We start from the raw sequence: 26,161 nt of genomic DNA, 5'->3' as shown, positions 1-26,161 counted from the left end.
AATCTTCTAAGGGTCCCTACATGACCAGAAAAAAGGGTTCTTGAGCTAATCTCTTGCCCGGCGATAGCTCGATCAATCATTTGCTCCAAAACGCTTGCCCGATGCCCCCAAACTCCACTAATCAACAATCCAACCCAAATGTCCAATAACCAGCCCTATAATCCACCTAGAACTCATTCAAAAACACATGTTTAACCCCATGAACTCTCCATGGGAAGCCCCTCCACTACTTTCATCCATTCGTCCAAAAATTTCGATTCAAACGCCACAAACTCGATTTGATTTACATCATTTCAAAGCATATGCATTAAATAACTTGTCCACCAACTAGTGAGACTTAAAATCAATCATACTCATATAGATATGGATCGAACACCACCTGTTACCTACTGAATTTTCACTCCACACATGTAAATTCCATTGGATGCGAGTAAATCATTCAAATAAGTTCAATAAACGAGTTAGCAAATTTAAATAGACAAGACCAATCCCAAGGCTCCTTGACCCTGCTGAAAACCGAAAACACACACACACATTAACACGTTCAAAGCTGTAGGAAATTCAAAGGGAGGCCAAGAACCAAGAACCATATACCCTATGCTTGAGTTTTTAAAATGAGAAGAAGATATCTTGCCTCAATCTTGCAAAATCCAAGAAGAAGAGAGGGACGGCTAGGATACTCCTAAGCTTCGGCCAGCAGTTGGACACACCTTTCAGGGTGTCCTCCAAGGTGGCAGCACGGCGGCAGGAGCTGGGATGGGCGGTCGGCGGCAGGGCTGAAGAGGAAAGGGGTGGCCGAGGGCTTTTCTTGAAGGGGAATGAGAGAATGGCGTGAGGAGGGAAATGGAGAGGGGAAGTAGGCGGCTGATAGGGGTCCAAGTGCTAGGATTTTAATTGTGTGTTGTTATATTTTAATTGTATGTATGTATAGGTGTGAGTGTGTGAGAGTAGGACAAGTCAAAAAGTGCTTTTTGACCCAATAAAAGAGCTAGTTTTGATTTTAAAATTTTAGCTTGTAGAATTGCCTCTAACTTAAAGTTCTAATTCTAGAATCTTAAATTTTAAATGCCAAGAATGAAATTTCACTTGTTCGGGTCCAAAAAGGCTAAATTGGGAAATTTGAAGAATTACGCGCGAAAATGCGCTTACGCGATTTTTCTTGAATGGAAAAATCTAAAATAAAGATTTATTTTATTTTCCTCACCACTCAAGAAATTTAGGTCACCTAAATTTAAAATGAAGGATTTTTCCGTCGTGTTCGCCTTTGCCGTGCGCCGAAGCCAAAAGTCACAAATTCAAGCAATTAAAATTTTTAACATCATACAAATAAATTCTAAAGAGGTTTAAATCATTTAAATTACCAGGAATTTTAGAAATTTAAACATTAAAACTAATTTAGGCATGAAATTTAATTTATGGATTTTAGGCGTCACACGGCGCCAAGTGATACTCACTAAAATTTGATGGTCCGGATCCCGCTCAAGCCCAAAGCTTCAAGTCTAGAGATGAACCTGAAATCAAGCAAATAATGTTAAAGGGGGCCAGGAGGGTATCCCGCGTAGCCCCTCCGACGCTCAAGTCAGAGACGTGAACGAATGAGAGAAAGAAGAGCTTGGGCGCCCCTCAAAATGAAAGTGAAATAATTGCAAATGGAAAGAGCAAACTCGTATTTATAGGAGGCAAAGTAGAGGACCACGAACACTTTGTAGGGAACCACGAGTGTAGTTCACGCGCCTCTCCTTTAGAGCTCGCCCTCTAAAGACAACCCAAGACACAAAACCAAGCTTACCACCCTAGAGCTCGTCCACCCTAGGGGTCTGCCCACCTTAGGGGTCGCCCACCCTAGGCGAGTCCCTCCTCCACTTCCTTCTTTTAGACTCTCCATATACTCTTTCACATCTCCATTCCAAATTGTCATAAGCTTTTGACTTACTTTAGTGACCTCATGTCTAAGGTCCAACTTGATGGGGCTCTCCTTCACCCCTTGGGAGCCAATATATACCTTCTTCCATAATTCTCATGGGCCAACTCTACCCCTTAGTCTTTGGTTATGGGCCTTCATTGGGCTCAAGCACTTGATGGGCCCACTCATGGGGTATCACCATCTTAAACTTGATTCTGGACGGTGGAGATCGGATTTCGATCTTTCTAGCATCTCAGATAAATTTTGAAAGTTTGCAGCTTTGTAATCCCTTCTTTCGCCTCTTCTTGGTACTTAACTTTCAATCCTTGCAAATAAAAAAAAACGCTAAATAAATACGCATAAAATTCGCTCGATACATCACAAAAACCAAGTTAAAACACATGCAAATTGAGTGCATAAATTGCACTTATCATGTCATGAGGTTTTGAGTCATTTGGTTGAACTTGATTTTACGCATGGTTTACCATACTTACGAGCACGGTGCATGTGTTTACAAAAATGAAAAAGTATTTCGTATTTTTCCGCATTGCACGACGAGGCCCACATTATATATGAAGATATATAATTATGATCTACGTATTAATTATAAATTAATAGATTTTAACTTGTGATAATTTTTTTTAATGTTGTTAACATAAAGTTGGAAAGTAATTTGATGATTTTATTAAAATTTTAAAATTTTTATATTATGTAGTGTCTAAAATAAAAAAAATTATATAATTTTTAGTGGTTCCAACCCCAATCAGATCCGTTGGATTTCGGGAGGGACGAGGTCTAGTAGGTTTTGGGTTTGATCAAACTCATTCTGTTGTAAAAAATATTATATCGTACCGATAATCAATTACTCTAGGGTTTTAACTTGATTAATAGCCTAAAAATACAGAAAACTTATGTTTGGCTGAAATACAATCATTCGAGTAGAAAATTTTGTCATCAGATTTGTCCTCAACGGCTGCTTCTACCGATCCGAGAATCCCGTGTAGAAAATTTTAATACATGAATCTCTTGTTTGGTGGGTATATATAAATATTTGTCAGTCATCGTTTTTGGTTAAAAAACGTGAACACTGATTGATTGATTGATTGAGGGTTGTTATCAGTCAAACGTCGCACTAATAGCACCAAATCAAACCATTGATAAGACCGTCCCCTGTTTTTCAACAACAACAACAATAATAATAATAATAATGTCTTCCCGCTTCCAAGCAGCGGTGCTCGTATCAGCGCCTTGTTATCCCAACGCCGTTGCTTGGTCCGAAGAGAATTTGGTGGCGGTCGCTTCTGGTAGTCTCGTTACCATCCTGGTAATAATTATCCATCATTATTCATGTTTATTGTTTAACTGAACATTTTAAACTACCTGCTATGCTCTGCTTTTTATTGTTTTGAGTTCAATATAGAGCCTTATTCATCTATGTAATTCATGTACATTGTTTTGTATTTTTATTTTTCAAATTAGAATATAATGTAACTTGTTTTCTGCTTAAATACGCTTTCTTGTTCACTTGCTTAGAATCCTGCAAAACCTTCAGGAGGTGGATCTCGAGGTGTAATTTCTATTCTACCGAGCAAGCCTTTTTCCGTTGGTGTCGTAAATGCTCGAGGTATGTATAATCATGTCATATTTAAAAATGAATGAATTTCATTTATCTCAATTGATGGATGTACATGATTTGGATGCCAATTAGATTTTTGGGGTTTACAGTGCAGATAGAAATTAGTTTCCAGTCAAAGGTCAACTACTTTTATTTTCTCAGATCATCGTGTTTTCCTTTTGTCACAGGGATGGATTTTCTTTCTGGGTGCTTGTTGCCCATTCATGTATCGCGGGATGCACGCCCATGTGTTAGGTCCATTTCCTGGTCTCCTGCAGGTCTTGCTAGCAATGCTGGGTACTAATATTGTCTTCCCCGATAAATGTTTTTGTTTTAGTATGCAGATCAAGTTGTCTCCCTGAATTAATTCTATATTTCACTTTCAATCGTGCAGTTGTTTGCTTGCTGTTTGCACCACCGGGGGACGCGTCAAACTTTACCGCTTTCCCTTCTGTGATTTTTCAGCAGAGTGGATTGAGGTATTAAGTTTTTTTTTATAAATGAAGCTTTTGGGAAGCAGTAGTGGCAGGATCAGAATGATGGTTTGAGCTAGCCGTTTTTCTGCTTGAACAATCTTCCGGAGCCCAAAAACAATTACGAAAATTTTAGCCATTGAATTGTTTCAATTCGTATGTCTATGGATGCTCTTTATTATGTTTTTATTGTTGGTTCTATGTTTCCTATGATTAGATTCATATTTATGCTAAAGGTGGCTTCCAAGTGTAAATGTGTTGTGTTAGTACTGAGAATTCGTTTATGTTTGGACTCTGGAGAGGCAATGCTTAATCATCTTTTCTTTCAAAACAATAAAAATAAAAAATTCAAGGCCCTTCATGTTTGCTGTATTTATGGTTTTGTTGCTTATGCATCATGAATTTCACGAATATGGAATCTAGCATGTTATCTGTGATTGCAATCTCTGTTTTGTTGAGATTCCTAACTTTAACGTTTGTTTTTTTACTTTTTCACACATTTGCTAAATCCAAATCTTTTGGCAATCTTCTTGGACTAAAATTTTCATAATATCTACATCCTCTGAAATTTTATAGGTGATGGACATATCGGAGATGATGTATACTTATCTTTCTGACATCAATTTCGGGGAGTCTCAGATTATATCTTCAAAAAGTTTAGATGTGAGTTGGTTCTGTCTTTTAACATTTTGCTTATCAGAGCCATATACTTTTCCAGGCGAAATATTCTTGATTTCATAACAATTCGTAATATGAATTCCAAGTAATATTGGAGTTTTCTCTTTATACAGGTGATAGAGAGTCGAGATAATGCAGATCCTGAATGCCCTAACGAGCCACCTGTATCTAGTTTGAAAAAGGAAAGGAAACGAAGGAGACAGAATGAAACTAACGTACTACACTCTGCATTCACTATCTGATTTAGTTTATCATTTTATTCCACAACATGAATCTTCATACTAAATCAGCTTCAATGCAGCTACATGATCTGCTTTCAATTTGGAAAGTTGCATTTGATGTATGCCATTTTGTTGCCTGTGCTACTATTTTGTTAGGTTGCTGCAAAAAAACCCGACAATGTGAAAGAAAACAACACGTGGCAAATTATTCCCATCTCTGTTTCTGAAGGGAAATCCCTGAAGATGAAAGAATGCGATGTTCAACTAATAACGGCACAACAGTATGCTTCTCGCAATGCAATGCTAACACCCCTTGTTGTGGCTTGGTCACCAATTCTGAGGACATCTGGATGTTGGGTTTCGATTCCTCATAACTCCTCGAGCTGCTGCTCTATTCTTGCTAATGGATTGAAATGTGGTATAATTTCATTCTGGAGAATTGATTCACCAGAGTGTTATTCCATTATTAACCCTAAAACCCCATGTAAAGCATTAAATGTTGGACTTCTCAAGGCACATGATGCATGCATCACAACTATTTGTTGGGCTTTACATGGCTCTGAAATTTCAGAACCTCAACTTCTTTTAGCAACCGGAAGTTCGAATGGGAGGTGAGTCACTAATTAGCCTTTTTCGATTTTCAAAGCCAAAAATCTTGCACATTTGCTTGGCATGAGGTTAGAACTACTGAATTATATACTATATGACACATACGTATAAGGTTTACCTTTGATTTGATTATAACAATTGATTTTCTGACTGTCCTCTTTCTGTTTTTAGAGTGAAGATTTGGCACGTGAATATTAAGCAACTGCTGAAGTCATCAGAGACCGTTCATGCTTCATTTTCTTTGCTGAGGGAGGTTAGAATATCCTGCTAAAACTCTGGTACTTATCCTTTCAAATTTATACCAGCTACTTAAATTCTAACCTATTTTAGAACTCGTGGTTGCTGATGTAATTAGGTTATTACTATTGATTCTGCTCCTGTCTCCGTACTTTCACTCACTGTTCCCCGGCAAACACCACCAAATCTTCTCTTAGCTATTGGCAAAGGATCCGGATCATTTGAAGTGTGGACCATGAATATGCCAAGCCACGAATTTGAAATAATTGGCTGTTATAATGCGCATGACCACATTGTAAGTTCTAAAAACCTTTTTTCGCATCTGGAATGACAAATGGTTGATCTTGTAAAATAACAATCAGGTCACTGGTTTAGCTTGGGCTTTTGATGGACGCTGCTTGTACAGCTGCAGCCAGGTAATAAATCTTAATGGAAGTGTTTTATTGGCATTGCGTTCATGTTGGGATGGCAGATACCCATACAATTTAATGGTATCTGCTTTTTCATCAGCATCTAAATATCTAGATTTCTATGCTACGGGCTTATTATATTACTGCATTCCTCTTCTCGTTCACTGGTAATTGTGCTCTATTTATTTCCTTTGCCCCTGCCACACCCATTTCCGTTGAAAGAGTTGTTCATCATCGCAGGTTTCCATTTGAATAACTGATGTAGTAGTTATTTATGCTGACATTATCAAAAGTTGCGTTCATTGTATACTCCGGTGGTCCAAGTGCATAATCTTCATTATTTTTCAGATGTAACGCATTTCTCCTTCGGTTTTATCTTAAAAAATTATCCCTGAGCTCTTCCAGATGTTAAAAAATTTGTATCTTAGTGGTAAAGGAATGATTGCTCAACAGATATTGGAAACTTATAAATCCATGTTTGGCTAATTGCTTTTGTTATCAAGTATTGGCTCCAGTGGAAAGCCTTTAGGTTGAGAAGCCTAGAAGTACGCAAGACTAATTGATAATATGTTTCAATTTATTACAGGACAACTCCATTAAAGCGTGGATCTTAGTTGGGGAAGCATTGAGGGAAATACACATTCCTTCAAATACTCCTGGTTTGAAGAGCTACCCAGACGTATGCATTAATTTTTCCTGTTTACTTCTGTTCTAAATTAACATCTTCGTTTCCCATAAACTCTAGATATTTTCTGCAGGATTCATATGTATATGATTCTTGCTTTGGTCTGGCAGTATCTCATGGGAACTTGGCTATTGCCGTGGTACAATATTCCATCTCTCCATCCTCTTATAGTTCGAATGCCCCCATGTATAACCCTGAATATTGTACTGGTTTTTCTCTATTATCAAGTAAGTCAAAATCAACAAACTCACTCTTCCAAGTGACATGGCGATTCAAAATTTGAAGAAAAACATGAATTCGATTCGTACAGCGTTTTGAGAAAACTCTTTGATAACATACCATTGAAAACTGCTGCTTTTTTACTACGTTTCTCAGATTATGTTTAAGGTGAGATTGGTTGATTCTTGCTTCTTACCCTTTACATGAATAAAGAAAATTTACTGTATAAAAATAAAGAAAAAATAGAAAGATCAAATCTCATCTCTCTGGAACAGTAGTCATATGATACCGGGGAAAAGGAGCTTAGTTGATTGAAATGATAGTATGAACTGAAACAATTGAATCTCATGATCCTTTCTTGCACTTGTCATCCTTTTACCTTATGAAGAATAAATGCCATTGTTACTCCTGTACTTAAATCTAGTTCTAAGAAGTTTGGTGTGTGTTATTTGCAGGCTCGAAGATTTGATTCAGATTTATTAAATCCCATGTACCAGGAAAGGTGAACTTTTAAAACTATATTTTCTGGTAGCTTTTTATGAAATAGCAACTGTGTGGATATAATTATGATCCAAGATGCTTGCAACAAACATGCACCCACGTTCCCCTAAAAGAAATTTTGATGATTTTGTTGAAAGTTGAATGGAAGCAATAGGAACTAACACTTCAAACAGTTTTTTTTGCCTATGTTTGCTTGACCAATAAATGTTAATGTAATTTTACAGAACCCAGAAAGCTGCTGTAGAGTTCCTTTGGATTGGGGGGCAGCAATTGGACACTTCCTCCAATTTATGTTCTGATATCGATTTTGGATCTTTTCCTGGTTTCCCTGAGGCAGAATTAAGTTGGTGGGAAAATAATATATTATGGTCTTTGAGTGAATGTGAAAATCTCAGTCAGCTTCTGAACGTTTGGGATATTGTGGCAGCCCTCCTGTCTTTTAAACAGTCGATACCAAATTATGTAGAGCATGTTCTACTGAAATGGTTGACATCTTTTTTTGGGTCCAATGTTGGCATTTGCATGACATTCTTGTCCAAGGCCTCTAAAATTTTGCCGAGTCTTTCGTCCCGTAGGTTGCACGTCATTAATGTAATCACCAGGCATGTTGTGCTTAAAAATGATGAGTTGAATGATAGTAGAAAACAACAAGACTTGGGAAGGTCGAATAGTGCCATAGAAGAACAGGCAAATGCATGGAAGGAGTTGCAGCTGTGCTGTGAAAATGAACTACGGAAAAGACTTGTTGGTTTGAGTTTTTCTGCCATTTTAAGTATTCTGTCAGATGTGCCAACGGATTTATGTGATGTTGGTTGTGGGTGTCCAGATGAAAGCCCACAACTGGAGCAGTGGATCTCACTTCATGAGAAAATTGTCGAGGATGATTTAAAATTTCTTGCTGAGGAAGTTGATGAAGTTAAGAAGAGGTAATCCATGACGTTTTTATTCAGTTGAACTTCTTTTGGTTCATTCATGCACTTTGAGTCAACTTCACATTTTTGTGCAATCTTCTTTCATCTACATTGAATAGCATCTTAAGATACTATTTCAAGCTATTAGCTAAAGGCTTGTTTGATTCTTGCTATATTCACAGGGAAGAGAATTTTGAATACGAAGAGCATTGCAGTTTTTGTTCAGCAATTGTGTCATTTGAATCACCAGAATACGCCATTTGTTCGGGAGTAAATAGTGGCAATGGAGTTGATCAAACCCATAAGCTTCACCGGTGTTCTGTTTCTATGCAACTTTGCCCTACTAAATATTCTTGGTTTTGCATGTGCTGTCAAAGACGGGCTTCGAAGTTGGCACCTCTAACTTTATTCATGATGCCTGGATACCCTTCCAATTTTAAGTCTTTTTTCGAATCTTCCGCCTTCAAGAAATCTTTCTCACCATGTTGTCCCTTATGTGGGATACTTCTACAAAGATTACAGCCTGAATATTTACTCTCCCCATCTCCAGTATAGCGAAAGTCATCTTAAAAAATTATCAAATGAAAGGTCTCCCTCTCGACGAAATCCTCAGTAAGCAGCCCCCTAACAATCTATGATTTATGGCAGACCTCTATCTTCATCAGCAGGGCTGTGTTTCCAAGTTACCTTGTATGGCGATTCTGTGAAAATGAAGCCACTGGTATGTTCCCAAAATGTTTCACTTAATGACTATTTTGGAAAGATGCTTATTCTATTAATTGGTAGGAAAAATATACTTGGAAAGCTGAATTTCCAATATACTTGGAAATCTGAATATCCTAGCAGTTTGTATTTACTGTCGTAGTTGAGGTTATAGTTACATTCTGAGCTTTATGTTTAAATTCAATTAACGAACACACTCCATCCAATGTGTGTGTTGTTGCATTTATGTAATGGGAATTTGAAGTAGTTTTATAGTTGTTTTATGTTCCATTTATTTTGTTTTACGGACTGGATACTACATGTGGATACTGCGGTGGAGTATGATATTCAAACTGAGGGTTATTTGCATTCGTTCTTCATCTGTTCACTTGAGTACTGCGAAGTGCGATAAATAGTATGGAAAAAAAACCTCAGATCTTATGAATTACTATTTGAACCTAGTCAGGTTTAGTTTATAATACACTCGATGAATTATAAATAGATTTCTGTCTTCATACTCTTGCTGCAGGTAGGAACAGGAAGCGTGGCAGCCATACATGCATGCAGGAGTAGAACGAAAGCATTTTTTGGAACTTCTAAAATCTAACTTATGGTAAATACATGTTTATGTTGCTACATTTATCTCATCTGGTCCTGCTTCTATTTTTGTAGAAGAAAATATTAAATCATCCCATGCCTTGTGAAATCTTTTTTCGAGTCTTTCATCTCCAAGCCCCCAAGAATTGTTGCTTTTTTCAGGAGATCAGGCCTATGGTGCAGTAATTTTTTCATTATGGCAAATAAGAATACGATGGAGTGGAACTCTGCCCTAACATTGGCTGCAAACTCTGGGGCCAACGGCGATGCAGGAACCTCCAGCAGTAGCAAAACTAGTCTAAATCCTACTATTTTTATGGGTAGCTCCGAGAACACTAACTCATTGCATCTAACAATACGAGCTCCTTGTCAAGAACATCTTGATTTCACCTTCTTGCAGTCAACTTATGACGCGGGCTCCTTGTCAAGAACATCTTGAAGCTGGAACGACATGTTTATTCTCTTGCAAAGACACCATCCTCGTGAAGCTGGAGCGATATGTTTGTCACCTGTGCCAACAACGCAACAAATGACTGACATTTTTTTAGCAAGGACTTGCAAGACCTAATTTGGAAGATCTGACTAGCAAGATCAACGTGTTAATATATGAACCAACTTGAGGGGATTTTGTATAGATTTCGTCAACCAAGTTCAGACATTTCAGATTTTCTTCTGTCATTCTTCATTCTTTCTCAGAGAGATAAGATTTCTGCACAGTTCTTTGGATTTCACCGGGGGATTTTCACATTTAGAACGTTTGTTCTGGCGCTTGTCTGGTACTCGCCAATCTCCTTCGCCTGATCCTTCGCGTACAGGTAGGATCTAGTTCTGTGTTATTTCGGATTCACGAAGCTATGGTTGATTTGGGTTTCTGATTTTGATTGATTTCACTGAGTTCTTGTTCAATTGCGTTTAATTTTTTTGATTTCTGAATCACATTCGAAATTCTGTGTGGGCCTTTGATCGCAATTAGTTCCTAGACTTCTTGCTGTTAGCTAGTGTAGAGTCCGTCGGATTCTCGGGTGATTGCAGATTTGAAATGATGAAGCATTCCGATTTTGAGCTAATCTGCTTGAGACTTTTGAGTCAGCAAAAGTTTCATTCACATACTATAGATTTAGGGTTTTTATGTTTTTGCGTCCCATTACTTGTTAATTTCCAATTTAATTTAGATTTTTATGTTTTTTTGGTTCATCATCATAGATTCTGGATAGCTGATGCTACCGATTATTTGGTTGGGATTGTTGAATTTGTTTACTCCCACTGGTTCTTGACAGCTAATGGTAGGCGTTTGGAGTTTCAAACATTATGTGCTTCTATTTGGTTTCTAGAAATGAGTCAAATGACATGATTCTTTGGGTTCTCTGTTTTGGTTTTCTAGGCTAACTCTAGCTTGTTCTGGTTGATTTTACAAGAGAACTTAAGTGCTTATACTGTCATAATAGTAGCTAGCATGCTATACTTCGACATAATTCAAACATCAGTGATTCTATAGCATTCTACAGGTATTTTGGTGATATGAGGATTGTTTTGTTGCAGAATGACGTGAACGAGAAAGAGCTGACTGCACTTAAGGTGATGATCAAGTGCATTGATGATCACAACCTCAAGGAACTGTTCCCTGCATATTCACTTCAGAAACAGGTTCTAGAAATTGAGAAAGCAAAGATGGACAAAAAAGCCAATGTCGTTCGACATACCTCCCGGGTCGCTAATGCTTCCGCTGACAAGAACCACCTCTATGGTAGAACGACTGACAGGTATCCACCATATGTGTGCGAAAGGCCGTACGGTTACCCTGCTGCAATAGATTGGCATATTCCATCATTTCTGGGTACAGCTGCTTGTAAGTGTTCTCCTAATCATGGAAATTTCTTTTGAAATGCTTACCAGTATCCGCCTGCTTACCACTGAACTAATCAGTAGAGATTGCGTGACTCTGATGATGATATATGTTAGCTATTAGTGCACACCATTTTCCCATTCTGTCCGATGTCCAATATGTCAGTAAATTCAGTATTTTCGAACAAGAGAAGATCAGATGATGATAATTTCTAGTCTGTCGTAAAAACTAATTAATATCAGCAAACTGTAATGTTTCTAATGCTTATAACCTATGTCAAATAGTTATCTTGTAGTTAATGATAGTAGGAACATCTAGAAATGACATGATATGAGTTATGGAGATACTCTGCTCTATTGTCTAGGTAATTTTTTGAAAGATCAAGTAGTCGTCTTCTTTTATTTTACCCCATAAATCTTTTCTTGACTTCTCTGTTTCATTTTTATTTAATATCAATACAGATTTCTTGGAACACGCAAGAACATCCCCATTTGTTTGGACACAAGGATTATCTTCGAAGGATTTTGGCTCATTCATTGAGATGTGCCCCGCTCATTTGGAAGGGCATGAAACTAAAAGTTTGTCTGTGTTTGCTGACAGGATTAAGAGGAGTTTAAGCTGCTGCATCAAAGGGAGGCGTCACCAAGAAATGCGTTTCTTTGGTTAAAGAACAGCGAGCTCGGATATACATTCTCTGTCGATGCGCCACCATGCTGTTCTATATATATATATATACAGCCTCCTCTGGGGCTAGATCTAACCGCAGATTTATGGAACTGTCTTTCAAACTCTGAAACAAAAATAACTTTTTGATTTCGGTTCAAAACTGGAACCAGAACTTACGGTTTAATTTTGCTCTCAGGTGCGCCACCATTATTGAATAATAATTGTCCCTATTTAGACCCTTAGTTCTCGTGATAACATTAAGTGGGAACATGATTGGAGGCTGGAGCTTTGATTTTTCATTCTATCGTTTTTCGTCAATTACTGACATTGTAAATTCAACCACTATTTAATTTAGATTTTAGAAGATATGTTTGGTCATTTGATTTTTGTCTTGAACGAATGGGCTTTTTGTGCTTGTGTTAGTACTTCTGAGTTTCTAGTGCATATATTTGGTTCATTCCAAGTCCTTATCATTGATGAGCCTAGTGTATTTAGATTTGCTTTTCTTTCGATAATTATGAGTGAGTTTATTTTGACAGAAAAATTAATACCTAATACATGACATAAAAACTAATTTTATGTGTTGTAAGTAATACTTTTGATATAAAAACTAATATTTTTAGCTAAAAAATAATATTTTTCTATGTCAAATAACCATAGGATAGAAATAATACTTTTAATATAATAATTGTTGAAAATATATATAAATATATATTATTATTTATTGTTGAATGTTGAAGGTTGAAAGTTGAAAATTGAGTTGTAAAATATTGAAAATTAGTATGTGATGATGTAATTAATGATGTATTAATTTTTGACTAATCTCCAATTGAGATCTATAAATAGGTCTCTCCATTTGTGTAGAAAAACACAATTGTGAAGAGAGAAAAATTTTATAAAGTGTAGAATTTGATAAATTTTGAGTTTTTGAGTTTTTACTTTTTACCGTAAATTTTTACTTTTTCACAACACGTTATCAGCACGATCGCTCGAAGGTTCTCTATATTTTCCGACGCTCCAAAATACAAGAAGAAGTTAAAAATATTCAACAAGTAAGAATTTTTATTTTACTGTTTATATATTTTTATTGTGTATATATTAATATATAATATCATGTTATGAAAAAAATAAGTTTTTTTCAAAACTTGTTATAAATCCTGGGAGGATGTTAAGACGACATCACACTCCCGGTAAGGGATACGACAAGTATAAAAGCCTCTAAGGTTTTTAAACAATAACGTGATATATATTTATTATGTATATATATTAACTATATTAATATATAATTTCATGTTATTATATAAAAGGTTGTCTACGACACCGATCTTATAATAATGTGATATGATATACTATACCTGACTTTATACTAACTATATTGGTATAATTTCACAACATTATATAAAAGGTTGTCTACGACACCGATCTTATAATAATGTGATATGATATACTATACCTGACTTTATACTAACTATATTGGTATAATTTCACAACATTATATAAAAGGCTGTCTACGACACCGATCTTATAATAATGTGATATGATATACTATACCTGACTTTATACTAACTATATTGGTATAATTTCACAACATTATATAAAAGGCTGTCTACGACACTGACCTTATAATAATGTGATATGATATACATAATTATTTAATTATGATTATCATTATATGCATTACATGATTATCACGAATTTTTATTCAACACATACTCAATTTTTTCTTTACCCCCAACGGTCACAAACGGTAACAAAACGGCTAGTTTTTGCCCTATAAATATGTTCACTCAAACTCATTTTCAATCACACCAAATTCATTCTTTCTCTCAAAATATTTTATCCTCGGTTTTTTCGAAGATGGAGATGATGACATTTATAAGGATATTTTTCATAACGACTATGATCATCATGCTCACGAGTCTTTTACTCACCAGCGATTTTCCAACACATATTTTTTCTCTATTTGTATACGCACTTGTAATTTACGTTCTTCCATTATTTTGTATTGTCATATTTATGGAAATTAACTAATAAAATGCATTGTTATTTTCTAGTACCACCATGTCGAACTTGGCAAAACTCGAATTCATTGCACTTGATATAACCGGAAAGAATTATATGCCATGGACCCTCGATGTAGAAATGCATCTCGAGTCATTGGGTCTTAACGAAACTATCAAAGAAAATAACATATCATCCTCACAAGATAAAGCAAAAACGATGATATTTTTACGCAGACATCTTGATGAGGGGTTGAAATGTGAATATTTGACCGAAAAAGACCCAATGATTTTGTGGAAAGGGTTAAAAGAACGTTTTGAGCATATACGGGAAGTTATACTTCCGACCGCACGAGATGAATGGAATACTTTAAGATTCCAAGATTTTAAAAAGGTGAGTGATTATAATTCTGCGATGTATCGAATTGTCTCACAGCTGAAATTTTGTGGGCATAATATTACTGAGATGGAAATGCTTGAAAAGACATTTTCCACATTCCACGCATCAAATATAACTCTACAACAGCAATATAGAGTGCGTGGATTTTCAAGATACACAGAACTCATCACATGTTTACTCGTGGCGGAAAAGAATAATGAATTGCTCATGAGAAATCATCAGTCCAGACCTACTGGTTCAACGGCATTTCCTGAAGCAAATGTCGTAAGTAAAAATGAAAACCAAAATCAAAGAAATAGACAAGATTTTGGTCGAGGTCGTGGACGAGGACGTGGGCGTGGACGTGGGCGTAGAAATGATCGCGGTCGTGGTCGAGGCCGTGGATTTGAAAATAAAAGAGATAGTTATTTCAATAACTCATCTCAAAGAAACGTCACGAACCACCCACAAAAGAGGCAGCATGATAATACGGGTGAAAATGAAAATCATCCAAAAAGAACTGAGAGTGTTTGTTATAGATGTGGCACTCCAGGACATTGGTCAAGAACTTGTCGAGCCCCTGAGCATCTGTGTAAGCTCTATAAAGATTCAATAAAGGGGAAAGAAAAAGAGACCAATTTTACTGAAAACATTGACCATACAAGTGGTTCAATGAATTTAGATGCTGCCTACTTTTTGAATGATTTCGAAGATATTGATTAAATGTACTGGTGGGAAAAGAATGTAACAATGTAATTTTTATATTATATAACATATTATAATTTGCATGTATCTTTCTTAATTCATTTTATTGCATATTGTTTTTGAAGATCATTATGGAAAATGCTATGATCAAAGATGGAAATAATGCACTGGAAGTTTGCATACCAGATAGTGGTACAACGCACACTATCCTCAGAAATGAAAAATATTTCTTGGAATTAAAACCAACAAAAACAATGGTGAATACAATATCAGGTCCTGTAGACTTGATTGAAGGATGTGGCAAAGCACAATTTTTGTTACCTAATGGTACAAATTTTTTGATAAATAGTGCTTTATATTCACCACGATCACAAAGAAATTTGTTGAGTTTTAATGATATATATTCTCATGGTTATGATACGGAAACAATAACCGAAGGAAATGAGAAATATATGTGTCTTACTACATATAAATCAGGAAAGAAATATGTAGTTGAGAAATTATCAATGCTCCCTACTGGATTGCATTATACACATATAAGTCCAATCGAATCAAATATGGTTATTGGAAATTCTTCAATACTAACAAATTGGCATGATCGATTGGGACATCCTGGTTCAATAATGATGCGAAGGATTATAGAAAATACAAGTGGTCATCCACTGAAAGACCAGAAGATCTTTCAGAATAATAAGTTTCAGTGTAAGGCATGTTCTCTGGGGAAACTTATTATAAGACCATCACCAGCTAAAATCCAAAAGGAATCACCCATATTTCTTGAACGTATTCAAGGTGATATTTGTGGGCCAATTCATCCACCATGTGGACCATTTCGATACTTTATGGTATTGATCGATGCCTCTAGCAGATGGTCACATGTATGTTTATTGTCCACTCGGAATGTGGCATTTGCAAAATTGATGGCTCAAATAATAAAATTGCGGAATCAATTTCCCGAATATACGATCAAGAAAATAAGACTTGATAATGCTGGAGAATTTACTTCCCAGACTTTTAACGACTATTGTATGTCGATGAGAATTACTGTTGAACATCCTGTAGCTCATGTTCATACACAAAATGGATTAGCTGAATCATTGATTAAACGTCTGCAGTTGATTGCTAGACCAATGATTATGAGAACGAAACTCCCTATTTCTATATGGGGACATGCAATTTTACATGCTGCTGCATTGATTCGCATCAGGCCAAGTGCATATCATAAACACTCCCCATTGCAGCTTGTATTTGGCAAAGAACCAGATATTTCTCATTTGAGAATTTTTGGATGTATGGTATATGTGCCTATTGCACCACCTCAAAGAACAAAAATGGGACCTCAAAGAAAGAATGGTATTTATATCGGCTATGATAGTCCATCAATCATTAGATATCTTGAGGCTCAGACAGGCGATGTGTTTACAGCACGGTTTGCTGATTGTCATTTTGATGAAAATAACTTCCCAATGTTAGGGGGAGAAAAGAAACACATCGAAAAAGAAATCACATGGTATGTACCATCATTATTACATTTGGATCCTAGAACTAAACAATGTGATAAAGATGTACAGCAAATTGTGCATTTGCAAAGAATAGCAAATCAAATGCCAGATGCATTTGCAGACACAAAAGGGGTAACAAAATCATATATACCTGCTGTAAATGCCCCTGCTCGAGTTGAAATTCCAAAGAAACAAAATGAAGACATTCATGATGTCATAAAATGCCTGAAGCGTGGAAGGCCAATCGGTTCAAAGGATAAAAATCCTCGGAAAAGAAAATACATAGAGAAAAATGATGATCAGAAAATAGAAAATGGTGTTCCAGAAGAAACACACGATGATGAAAATATTTTGTCAGAACCACAAACTGACGAGAATCATGAAATCTCTATCAATTATATTAATACTGGAAAAATATGGAACCGAAAGAATGTACAAGATATTGATGAAATATTTTCGTACAATGTGGCATGTGACATCGTAAATGAAGATAATGAACCAAAATCTTTTGGTGAATGCAAAACTCAAAAGGATTGGTCAAAATGGAAAGATGCCATCCAGGTTGAATTAAATTCGCTAAATAAACGTAGTGTTTTTGGACCTATAGTCCTTACACCTAAAGGTGTTAAACCTGTTGGGTACAAATGGGTTTTTATTCGAAAGAGAAATGAGAAAAATGAAATAGTGAGATATAAAGCTCGACTTGTTGCACAAGGTTTTTCTCAAAGACCTGGAATTGATTATGAAGAAACATATTCTCCTGTTATGGATGCAATTACGTTTCGGTATTTGATCAGTTTAGCAGTGTCTGAAAACTTGGACATGCGTCTAATGGATGTTGTTACAGCTTATTTATACGGATCACTTGATAGTGATATATACATGAAAATCCCTGAAGGATTTAAGATGCTAGAAGCACAAAGTTCAGAACCCAGAGAATTTTATTCTGTGAAATTACAAAGATCATTGTATGGGTTAAAGCAATCCGGCCGAATGTGGTATAATCGGCTAAGTGAACACTTGATGAAAAAGGGATATGTAAATGATCCAATATGCCCTTGTGTTTTCATCAAGAAAACAACATCGGGATGCGTGATTATTGCTGTATATGTTGATGATTTAAACATCATTGGAACGAATAAAGAAATTCAAGAAGTGATGTTATACTTGAAGGAAGAATTTGAAATGAAAGACCTTGGAAAAACCAAGTATTGTCTTGGTTTACAAATTGAACAAAAATAATGTGGAATTTTTGTTCACCAGTCTAATTATACAGAGAAGGTCCTTAAACGTTTCAATATGGATCAATCAAATCCTTTAAGTACTCCAATGGTTGTCAGATCATTGAATATAGAAAAGGATCCATTTCGTCCATGTGAAGATGATGAAGTTGTTCTTGGTCCTGAAGTACCATATCTAAGTGCCATTGTTGCCCTTATGTATCTTGCAAATTGCACTAGACCAGACATATCTTTTGCAGTAAATTTATTGGCAAGATTCAGTTCATGTCCAACGAAGAGGCACTGGAACGGAATTAAACATATATTCCGTTATTTACGAGGAACGACGGATTTGGGACTTTTGTATCCAAAAGATACAAATCAGAGAATAATTGGTTATGCTGATGCTGGATACTTATCTGATCCACATAAGGCACGTTCCCAAACCGGATATGTATTTACTCGTGGAGGCACTGCAATCTCTTGGCGATCACAGAAACAAACACTTGTTACAACTTCATCAAATCATGCCGAGATTATTGCACTACATGAAGCAAGCCGTGAATGTGTCTGGCTTAAATCAATGACTCGGCATATCCAAACTTCTTGCGGATTATCAGTGGACAAGAATCCAATCACACTGTATGAAGATAATGCCGCATGTGTTGCCCAAATGAAAGAAGGATACATCAAAAGTGACAGACCTAAACATATTCCTCCTAAATTCTTTGCATACACTCAAGAGCTGGAGAAGAATAAAGATATTGATATCTGTTACATTCAATCAAGTGAGAACTCGTCCGATCTCTTCACAAAGGCACTTTCCACGGCGATATTCAGAAAACACATTTATAATATTGGGATGCGCAATCTACGAAATATGTGAAGAATCATTCATGTTGACATCAGGGGGAGTTTACGTGGCTGCACTCTTTTTTCCTTACTATGGTTTTTGTCCCAATGGGTTTTTTTTAGTAAGGTTTTTAACGAGGCAGTATACAACACGTAATGGAGATAGTCATTCTATCATGATCATCATCACAAGGGGGAGTGTTGAAAATATATATAAATATATATTATTATTTATTGTTGAATGTTGAAGGTTGAAAGTTGAAAATTGAGTTGTAAAATATTGAAAATTAGTATGTGATGATGTAATTAATGATGTATTAATTTTTGACTAATCTCCAATTGAGATCTATAAATAGGTCTCTCCATTTGTGTAGAAAAACACAATTGTGAAGAGAAAAAAATTTTATAAAGTGTAGAATTTGATAAATTTTGAGTTTTTGAGTTTTTACTTTTTACCGTAAATTTTTACTTTTTCACAACAATAATAATTTTTTTAGTGTAAAAACAATTACTTTTTGATCCAAGAACTAATGCTTTTTATGTCAAATAAGTGTACATTAGAATTAATATTTTTGACATAAAAAATATCTTAAAACATCAAAATTAAGTAATAAAAATAGGAATAGCTATGATTTTTGTAACCAATTTGTTAATTATCTTACAAACATCAAAACAAAATAATAAAAAAATATAGTGATTGAAGGTTACCCGGTTAGGGATTGATGGAGAAAAGTCAAATAGGAAGGCAAGAAACCAGTAAACCTAATGAAAATTACATCTATTAATTATTTTTATTATTTATTATATTTTTTAACTGGTCAGTTCGGTCTTCTCGGTTTTTTAAAATTCAGAACCGAAAATCGGATCGAAAAACCGAAACTATCAAAAAACAAAACCAGAACCGACCGAAAAACCGTTTATACCTAACCAAAAAAACCGAAATTAACGGTCCGGTCGGTTTTTTTGGTTTGAACCGTTTAATGCACAACCCTAGTTCCACGTATCGTTACTTTGTCAGTATATTGCAGATGAGTCGTACATTCTGCATCCGACATAGGTTTAGTTAGAACACGATTTGTCCTACGTAGAGAGACCGCTTAGGATTATTGAAAGAAAAGACAAGGTGCTTTGAAATAAGCGCATTCCTCTAGTCCTGGTGCAGTGGCAGCTTCGAGGCACTGAAGAGGCGACTTGGGAATTAGAGAGTCGTATGAGTTCGAAACACCTGTAGTTGTTTTGATTTTAATTTCCTTTGCGTAATTCAGTTGTATTTGTAACTGCAGTGTTATATTGGAAACTTGTTTCCAGTGTTGTTTTGTTCTGATTATCATAATCTGGTTTTGAGAATGAAATCTTTTAAGTTTGGGAAGAATTTAGTAGCCCGATTACCTAATTAATCTAATCAACTGCCTAAACATGATTAAGGAGTTTCTAATTGGATTTAAGAAGTTGAAAATCAGATTCGGAATCATCGGAAATGGTTCCAAGGGCTTCAAATTATTGGATAGTTTGGAAGCAAAGTTGTACTTCGGAGGCTGAGGTGAGTTCGAAAGCTCCGAACTCAAGATCGAAAGGTCCATTCGCCTCTGGATAAGAAAGTATGAGCTTTCTGATTGGTGAACTGACGTGAGATAGATCGGAAGCTCCGAACCCCAGTTCGAAAGGTCCGAAATCCGTCGGTAGCAGTGTGTTGTCCAATCAGGGACACGTGTTTTGTAGATAGAGATCGAAAGCACCGATGTGGAGATTGGAATCTCCGAAGTCCGTTTGAAAGCTCAGAACATAGGTTCGGTAGTTCTGATCGTCGTCTATAAATAGTGGCCAAGAGCTTTATTTGTAAATCGCACCAAACACTTTTCTCTCTCATTTTCTACTGATTTGGAAGGCTTTCGGGCATTGTTTTGAGGGCCAGTCGATAGTAAGACGCTATAGGGATCGTAGCTGAGTTGTGCCTAGGTTTTGATGTCATTGCATCAAAGGGCTAATGAAGAACACATCTATAATTCTAAATTCTGATTAGCTTCTGTGAGTATCTATTAGTCTAGTTAAACTTTTAGTAGTCAATAGGTGATATGATGATTATCTGCTTATAGGCCTGGACTAGAGAGCCAGTGTTGCTAGGTTGCTTGATAGAGGTACGGACATACTATCCGAGATATCCTGGTTGAGTATGAGTGTTTTATGTTTGCATGACATGGCTTATGTGCATTTATTATGTCACGATTATTATGTTGTATACATTATCATGTTGAACTTGTACTTTGATATTACCTGTAGTGGGGTTGCTTAGCCCCGAGTTATTGTGTGGATGGATTCCGTGGATTAGGATCCGATTAATTTTATCCACGTATGTTTTATGGTATGGAAGTGCCTCCTGATGCGACGGCCCAGCCTGATGCATATCATGACTTCATTTGTTTTAGCAAGAATTTCCTACCGTGATAGGTTTCCGGTACCCGTTCATTTTCAATAGCATTTATAGCATGTGTATACTCATACTTTTGTACTGAAAGTTGTTAGCTCAGTCCTCGGTTTTTGGTTCTGGACACCCCATTCTACGGGGCAGAGCTTAGGTTGGGCGGACCGAGAGATAGCAGTCGTTGAGCTGCAGCAGTGTTGGATTTGTTCCGTACCAGGTTTCTATTAGTAGATTTTTAGTACTGTTATTTGATGGGGTTGTATAACATTTATCTACACTTGTTTTTGGTGCCGGTTGTATTCCACCGGTGGTTTTAGTTGTATCATTTGAGTTTCCACTGGTTTTTATTGATTGCTGTGCTTTAAGATATTTATTGCATGCTTAATTTTGATTAGTAAATGATTTCGGAACAGACACTACAAATATTTTAACATAAAAAATAATACTTGGGTTGGATCGGATAGGAGATCCGCCTAGTAGATATGTGAGACAATATCATTAGTGATTTTAAAAATGATGGTTAACCAGATAACTAATTTTTTTTAAAAAAATTTATTTATTTTTAAAATATTATTTATTTTTAAAATATTATTTTATTTATCGTATGTTAGTTGATTTAAAAAAGAATTAATATTTTCATGGGTTGGATCGAATAGAATATTCGTCTATCAGATATATTAGACAATATCATTTGAGTTTTTGTGATTTTGAAAATGATTGTTAATCTCATAACAATTTTTTAAAAACAATTATTTATTTTAAAAAAAATTAGTTGATTTATCATATATTAGTTTTTTTTTAAAAAATTAATATTTTTCATGGTTTGAATCGGATAAGAAATACGTCTATCAGATATGTGAGATAGTACCTGGCGTTTTTATTATTTTGAAAATGATTGTTAAATGAATAATTTTTTTTAAAAAAAAATTATTAATTTTAAAAATATTAGTTGATTTTAAAAAAAATTTAAATATAAATCAGCTTAAAAAAAATTATTAATTTTAAAAATATTAGTTGATTTTAAAAAAAATTTAAATATAAATCAGCTAATAATTTTTTTAAAATATTTATTTGGTTAACAATCATTTTCAAAATCACAAAACTCCAATGATATTGTCTCACATATCTGATAGACCGATCTTTTATCCGATCCAACCTATGAAAAATATTATTTTTTATGTTATGGGTGTGTTTACTTAGCTTTATAAATATAGAACCAGCTTAATTCAATCTCAACCATTGTTTACTTACAAAAATTCAATTATCTTCAAATCTAAAGGTCGTTATTCAACCCTTATTTCATGAGATATATCATCTTTAATAAAATAAGGTATAACATATAATGAACAATATTGGTGTAAAAAATACTAATCTAACCTCATTTAATTCTTTTGTTTCCCTCTCAGTTTCTCTATCAGTTTATCAATTTTAAAACAATACATATTTTTATACCCAATAATTTTGATATGAAACACATGTAAATCAATAATAATTTACAATATTAAAAAATAGAACTATTATTTGCACTCCATCTTTTTGTTAAAAACACTCCATTTTTAAGTTTTTTTTTTACAAATATTGACAATGATGTCCTTTAATTCATTGTTTTTATATTTTGTAAACTCATTGTTTCAATTTAAAAATAAATTATCTTAAACATTAATTGTCAAAAAATATTCTTAAATTTGTTCACAAAATTTAAAAGGCACACACAAGAAATCTTTACTTTTATTTCCATTTTAATTTGTATTTTCAATTTTTTGAAATCTATTATTTTAATTTTCCATTCTTAATTGTTTTTCTTATTATTACTTAAAAAATTAAAATTATAAATTAATTATAATATATATGATAAAATAGAAAAATTTTACAAAAAAATTATTTTAAAATATTATTATCAAAGTTAGTTTTTCGCGTATTAACATTTCTCAAAATAAAAAATAAATTAGATATAAATTATTTTTAATATTTATTATGTTAAAAATTTATTTTATTAATCACATGATGATATACTATAAAATATAAAATTATAAAAATGTATTTTGAATACTAAATTTTAAGATATTTTTCTGTTTTATTTCAAAATTTAATAAAATTTTGGTAATAATTTTTTTTAAAATTCAAATATATATATATATATATTATAGTAAATTATTGTGACGATATTTTAAAATATTAAAAAATTTTAAACTTTACTTGTTGATTGAAATATAAAACAATTTTTTTGTAAGTGAAATTTTTTAAGGACAAGAATTTATTATTGAAAGAATGATATTATAAGGTCAATTTTGTTTAATAGTAAGTTAAGTAAGGCCGTTATCTGACTCCCAGGCTCCACCTCAATTTGAGATCTCCATAACTCTGTTGATCCAACTCCTTGATCTTCTTCCTTTGAGACGTACCCCATTTTTTATTCTTCAAACACTACATTTCTTGTGTTAAAACACCTTGGCCCTTGGCTTCTAGATTCCAAACCTTATAGCCTTTAATACCTTCAGGATATCCAATGAATATGCACCTCAGGTCTTGAGCATCCAACTCGTTCTTTATATGAGAATAAGCAAGACATCCAAAAATTCTTATGCCAACATAATTTGTTGGTTTTCCACTCCATATCTCCATTGGTGTTTTAAAACTTAGCATGCTTGAGTGACATCTGTTGATCAAGTAATAGGCAGTGGATAGGGCTTCACCCCAGAAAGCTTTTGGTAGCCTTGCAATTAATAGCATGAACATTATCCGTTCCAGTAGTGTCCTATTCATACTTTCAGCAACTTCATTTTGTTGAGGATTCCATGCCACTGTTCTATTCCTTGTTATTCCTTTGTCTTTACAGAGTTTATTGAACTGATCTGTAGTAATCCGGTTATATTTTTACAAGATCAATTTTCTAATCATGTTTAGATTAAATAAATCATGATTAAGGAATATCTATATGATCAAACGGACCAAGGAATGAGATACAATACATCCAAAAGTGGTTAATAGGCTTAATTGGTCCTGGACAAGTTCGGAATATCCGAACTAGGTTCGGAAGGTCTGAACAGATCAGAACAAGCGAAGCAGTTTGGAAGCAACAGGACGATCAGAACGTCCGATGAGGGATCAGAGCTTTCGATCGTGGTGTTCTGCATATAGCATTGAAGCTTGAACACGTAGCTGCATACAAGAGATCAGAGCTTCCGAAGTATAGATCGGAGCTTCCGATCTTGGCCGTTCGGAATGTGGCATGCATGCGCAGATCGGATATTCCGATAAGGAGATAGGAGCTTCAGATCGTGGTCTATAAATAGGGGCGAGATTTGCTCATTTTGAATCGTTCAGAATCCTCTCCTCTCCCATAATGACATGATTTTAAGGGTTTTGAGACTTTTTTTTTTATAAAGAGTTGGAGTAGGTAGTTATATTTTTATAAATAACAGACAGTGTCCGTAATAGTAGCCAAATAGCAGAGCTTTGGCGAGGTTTCCAGAGGTCGTAGCGGAGCTGTGCCCAAGCTCTGAGGCATTTGACATCAGCGGGATGACGACGGTCGAAGGTATAGCTCTAGTCCCTTATAGAAAATAGGGAGTATGCTATAGTTTAATTAATTCTTTTAGAGCATGTTAGATGATGCATGGTTATTATTAATTGTAGTGCTGCATGGTAGGTTTGGAACCTAGATGGGTGCTTCCAGAAACTGACTTAGAAAGGTACGTAAGTACTGACTGAGATAACCAGCAGGTTGCATGCTTATGTGTTGCATATTATTTGATATGATGCATGTTACTGCTTTGAGATATTATGTTGCATGTGCATTTCATATTGAGTTTGGAAATCCTTTGAAATAAGCCAGTGTTATAGGGTGCTTAGCCCTTGTTAGGACATTTTGACACTGAGAGTCACTATGACCGATGGATTTGTCGGACTCTAGAGATATGGGGACATTTGGTCCACGTCCAGTTTGAAGCGAGAGGTTGTATCCAGTGGTCTGATTCCCCGAAATTACAGCTCACATCCTAAGCGCCAGTTTGAGTAAATTTCTGATTTGTTACCCAGATATGATACTCGTTCATTACATTGCATGCATCATATTTGTATGTCTACCCGTACTAGTGTACTGAGCATTTTATACTCACGTTCACTTATTTTCTGTTGTTTGGACAGCCCATTCATGGGGCAGTTGCAGGTAGTTCTCCCGGAGTTTTGGAGATTAGGTGATGACCAAGACTAAATTGTAGGGTTAGCCACTAGATTTTGTCTTTCTTGCATTAAGTTATTTCGATTGGGTTGTATTCCACTGGGTTTATTTATCGGTTGTATTCTGTTGGTTCTGGATTTTTTAATATTTTTGCAGTTGCTCTGATTACTTTTATTTTATTATATAATTGCATGCCTAAGTTTCTAAATTGTAGGTTATCACGGTACGGGTCACTACATGATCAGAGAGATACTCAAGGCCATTGTCTGTTCTAATGTACTTCACTCTTTTATCCTTCTTATTTTTTGTGGCCAGCAACCATTCTTCATACTCTGCAGCAGCTTCATCCTTTGTTTTTAGCAAAAAGGTCCACACCCTCATTGAGTAATCATCAATTATATATATAAAATATCTTCCTCCACCATGTGTAGCAGATCTTGAAGGACCCCAGATATCAGAATGAATGTATTATAAAGTTCACGTGGTAGAGTGGTAGCCTCAAGGAATTTCACCCTCTTGGACTTTCCCAACACGCAATACTCACATTGTTCCAGAGCCTTTATTACATCACTTAATTGATTTTGTTTTGATAGTTCCTGGATTCCCTTATCTCCTACATGTACAAGTCTCTAAA

At 35.1% G+C, this 26,161-nt stretch overlaps 1 protein-coding gene across 7 annotated transcripts; it reads left to right on the top strand.

Annotated features, from left to right (window-relative positions):
• Positions 1–2,789: 2,789 nt before the first annotated feature.
• LOC140878951 (uncharacterized) lies at positions 2,790–12,394 on the top strand. Of its 7 annotated transcripts, XR_012149363.1 has the most exons (20): positions 2,790–3,227; positions 3,437–3,527; positions 3,707–3,815; positions 3,913–3,997; positions 4,568–4,654; positions 4,783–4,884; positions 5,047–5,501; positions 5,671–5,752; positions 5,855–6,031; positions 6,099–6,152; positions 6,733–6,825; positions 6,905–6,970; positions 7,506–7,552; positions 7,776–8,477; positions 8,645–9,183; positions 9,694–9,777; positions 9,924–10,081; positions 10,162–10,576; positions 11,301–11,607; positions 12,066–12,394. XR_012149363.1 is itself a non-coding variant. In XM_073282579.1 (15 exons), the coding sequence occupies exons 1-15, from the start codon at positions 3,111–3,113 to the stop codon at positions 9,015–9,017; spliced, it is 2,640 nt and encodes an 879-aa protein (XP_073138680.1). In that variant the 5' UTR covers positions 2,790–3,110; the 3' UTR covers positions 9,018–9,670. The 7 variants fall into 7 exon arrangements, 1 of the variants encoding a protein (XP_073138680.1); XR_012149361.1 differs by having other exon boundaries at positions 9,924–10,576; positions 12,205–12,394; XR_012149360.1 differs by having other exon boundaries at positions 9,924–10,576.
• Positions 12,395–26,161: the final 13,767 nt, after the last annotated feature.

The sequence above is a fragment of the Henckelia pumila genome, chromosome 2 (genome assembly GCF_033568475.1).
Source record: "Henckelia pumila isolate YLH828 chromosome 2, ASM3356847v2, whole genome shotgun sequence".
Lineage (NCBI taxonomy): Eukaryota > Viridiplantae > Streptophyta > Magnoliopsida > Lamiales > Gesneriaceae > Henckelia > Henckelia pumila.
The sequence above is the reverse complement of the archived record's forward strand: the minus strand, read 5'-3'. Positions and strand labels throughout refer to the sequence as shown.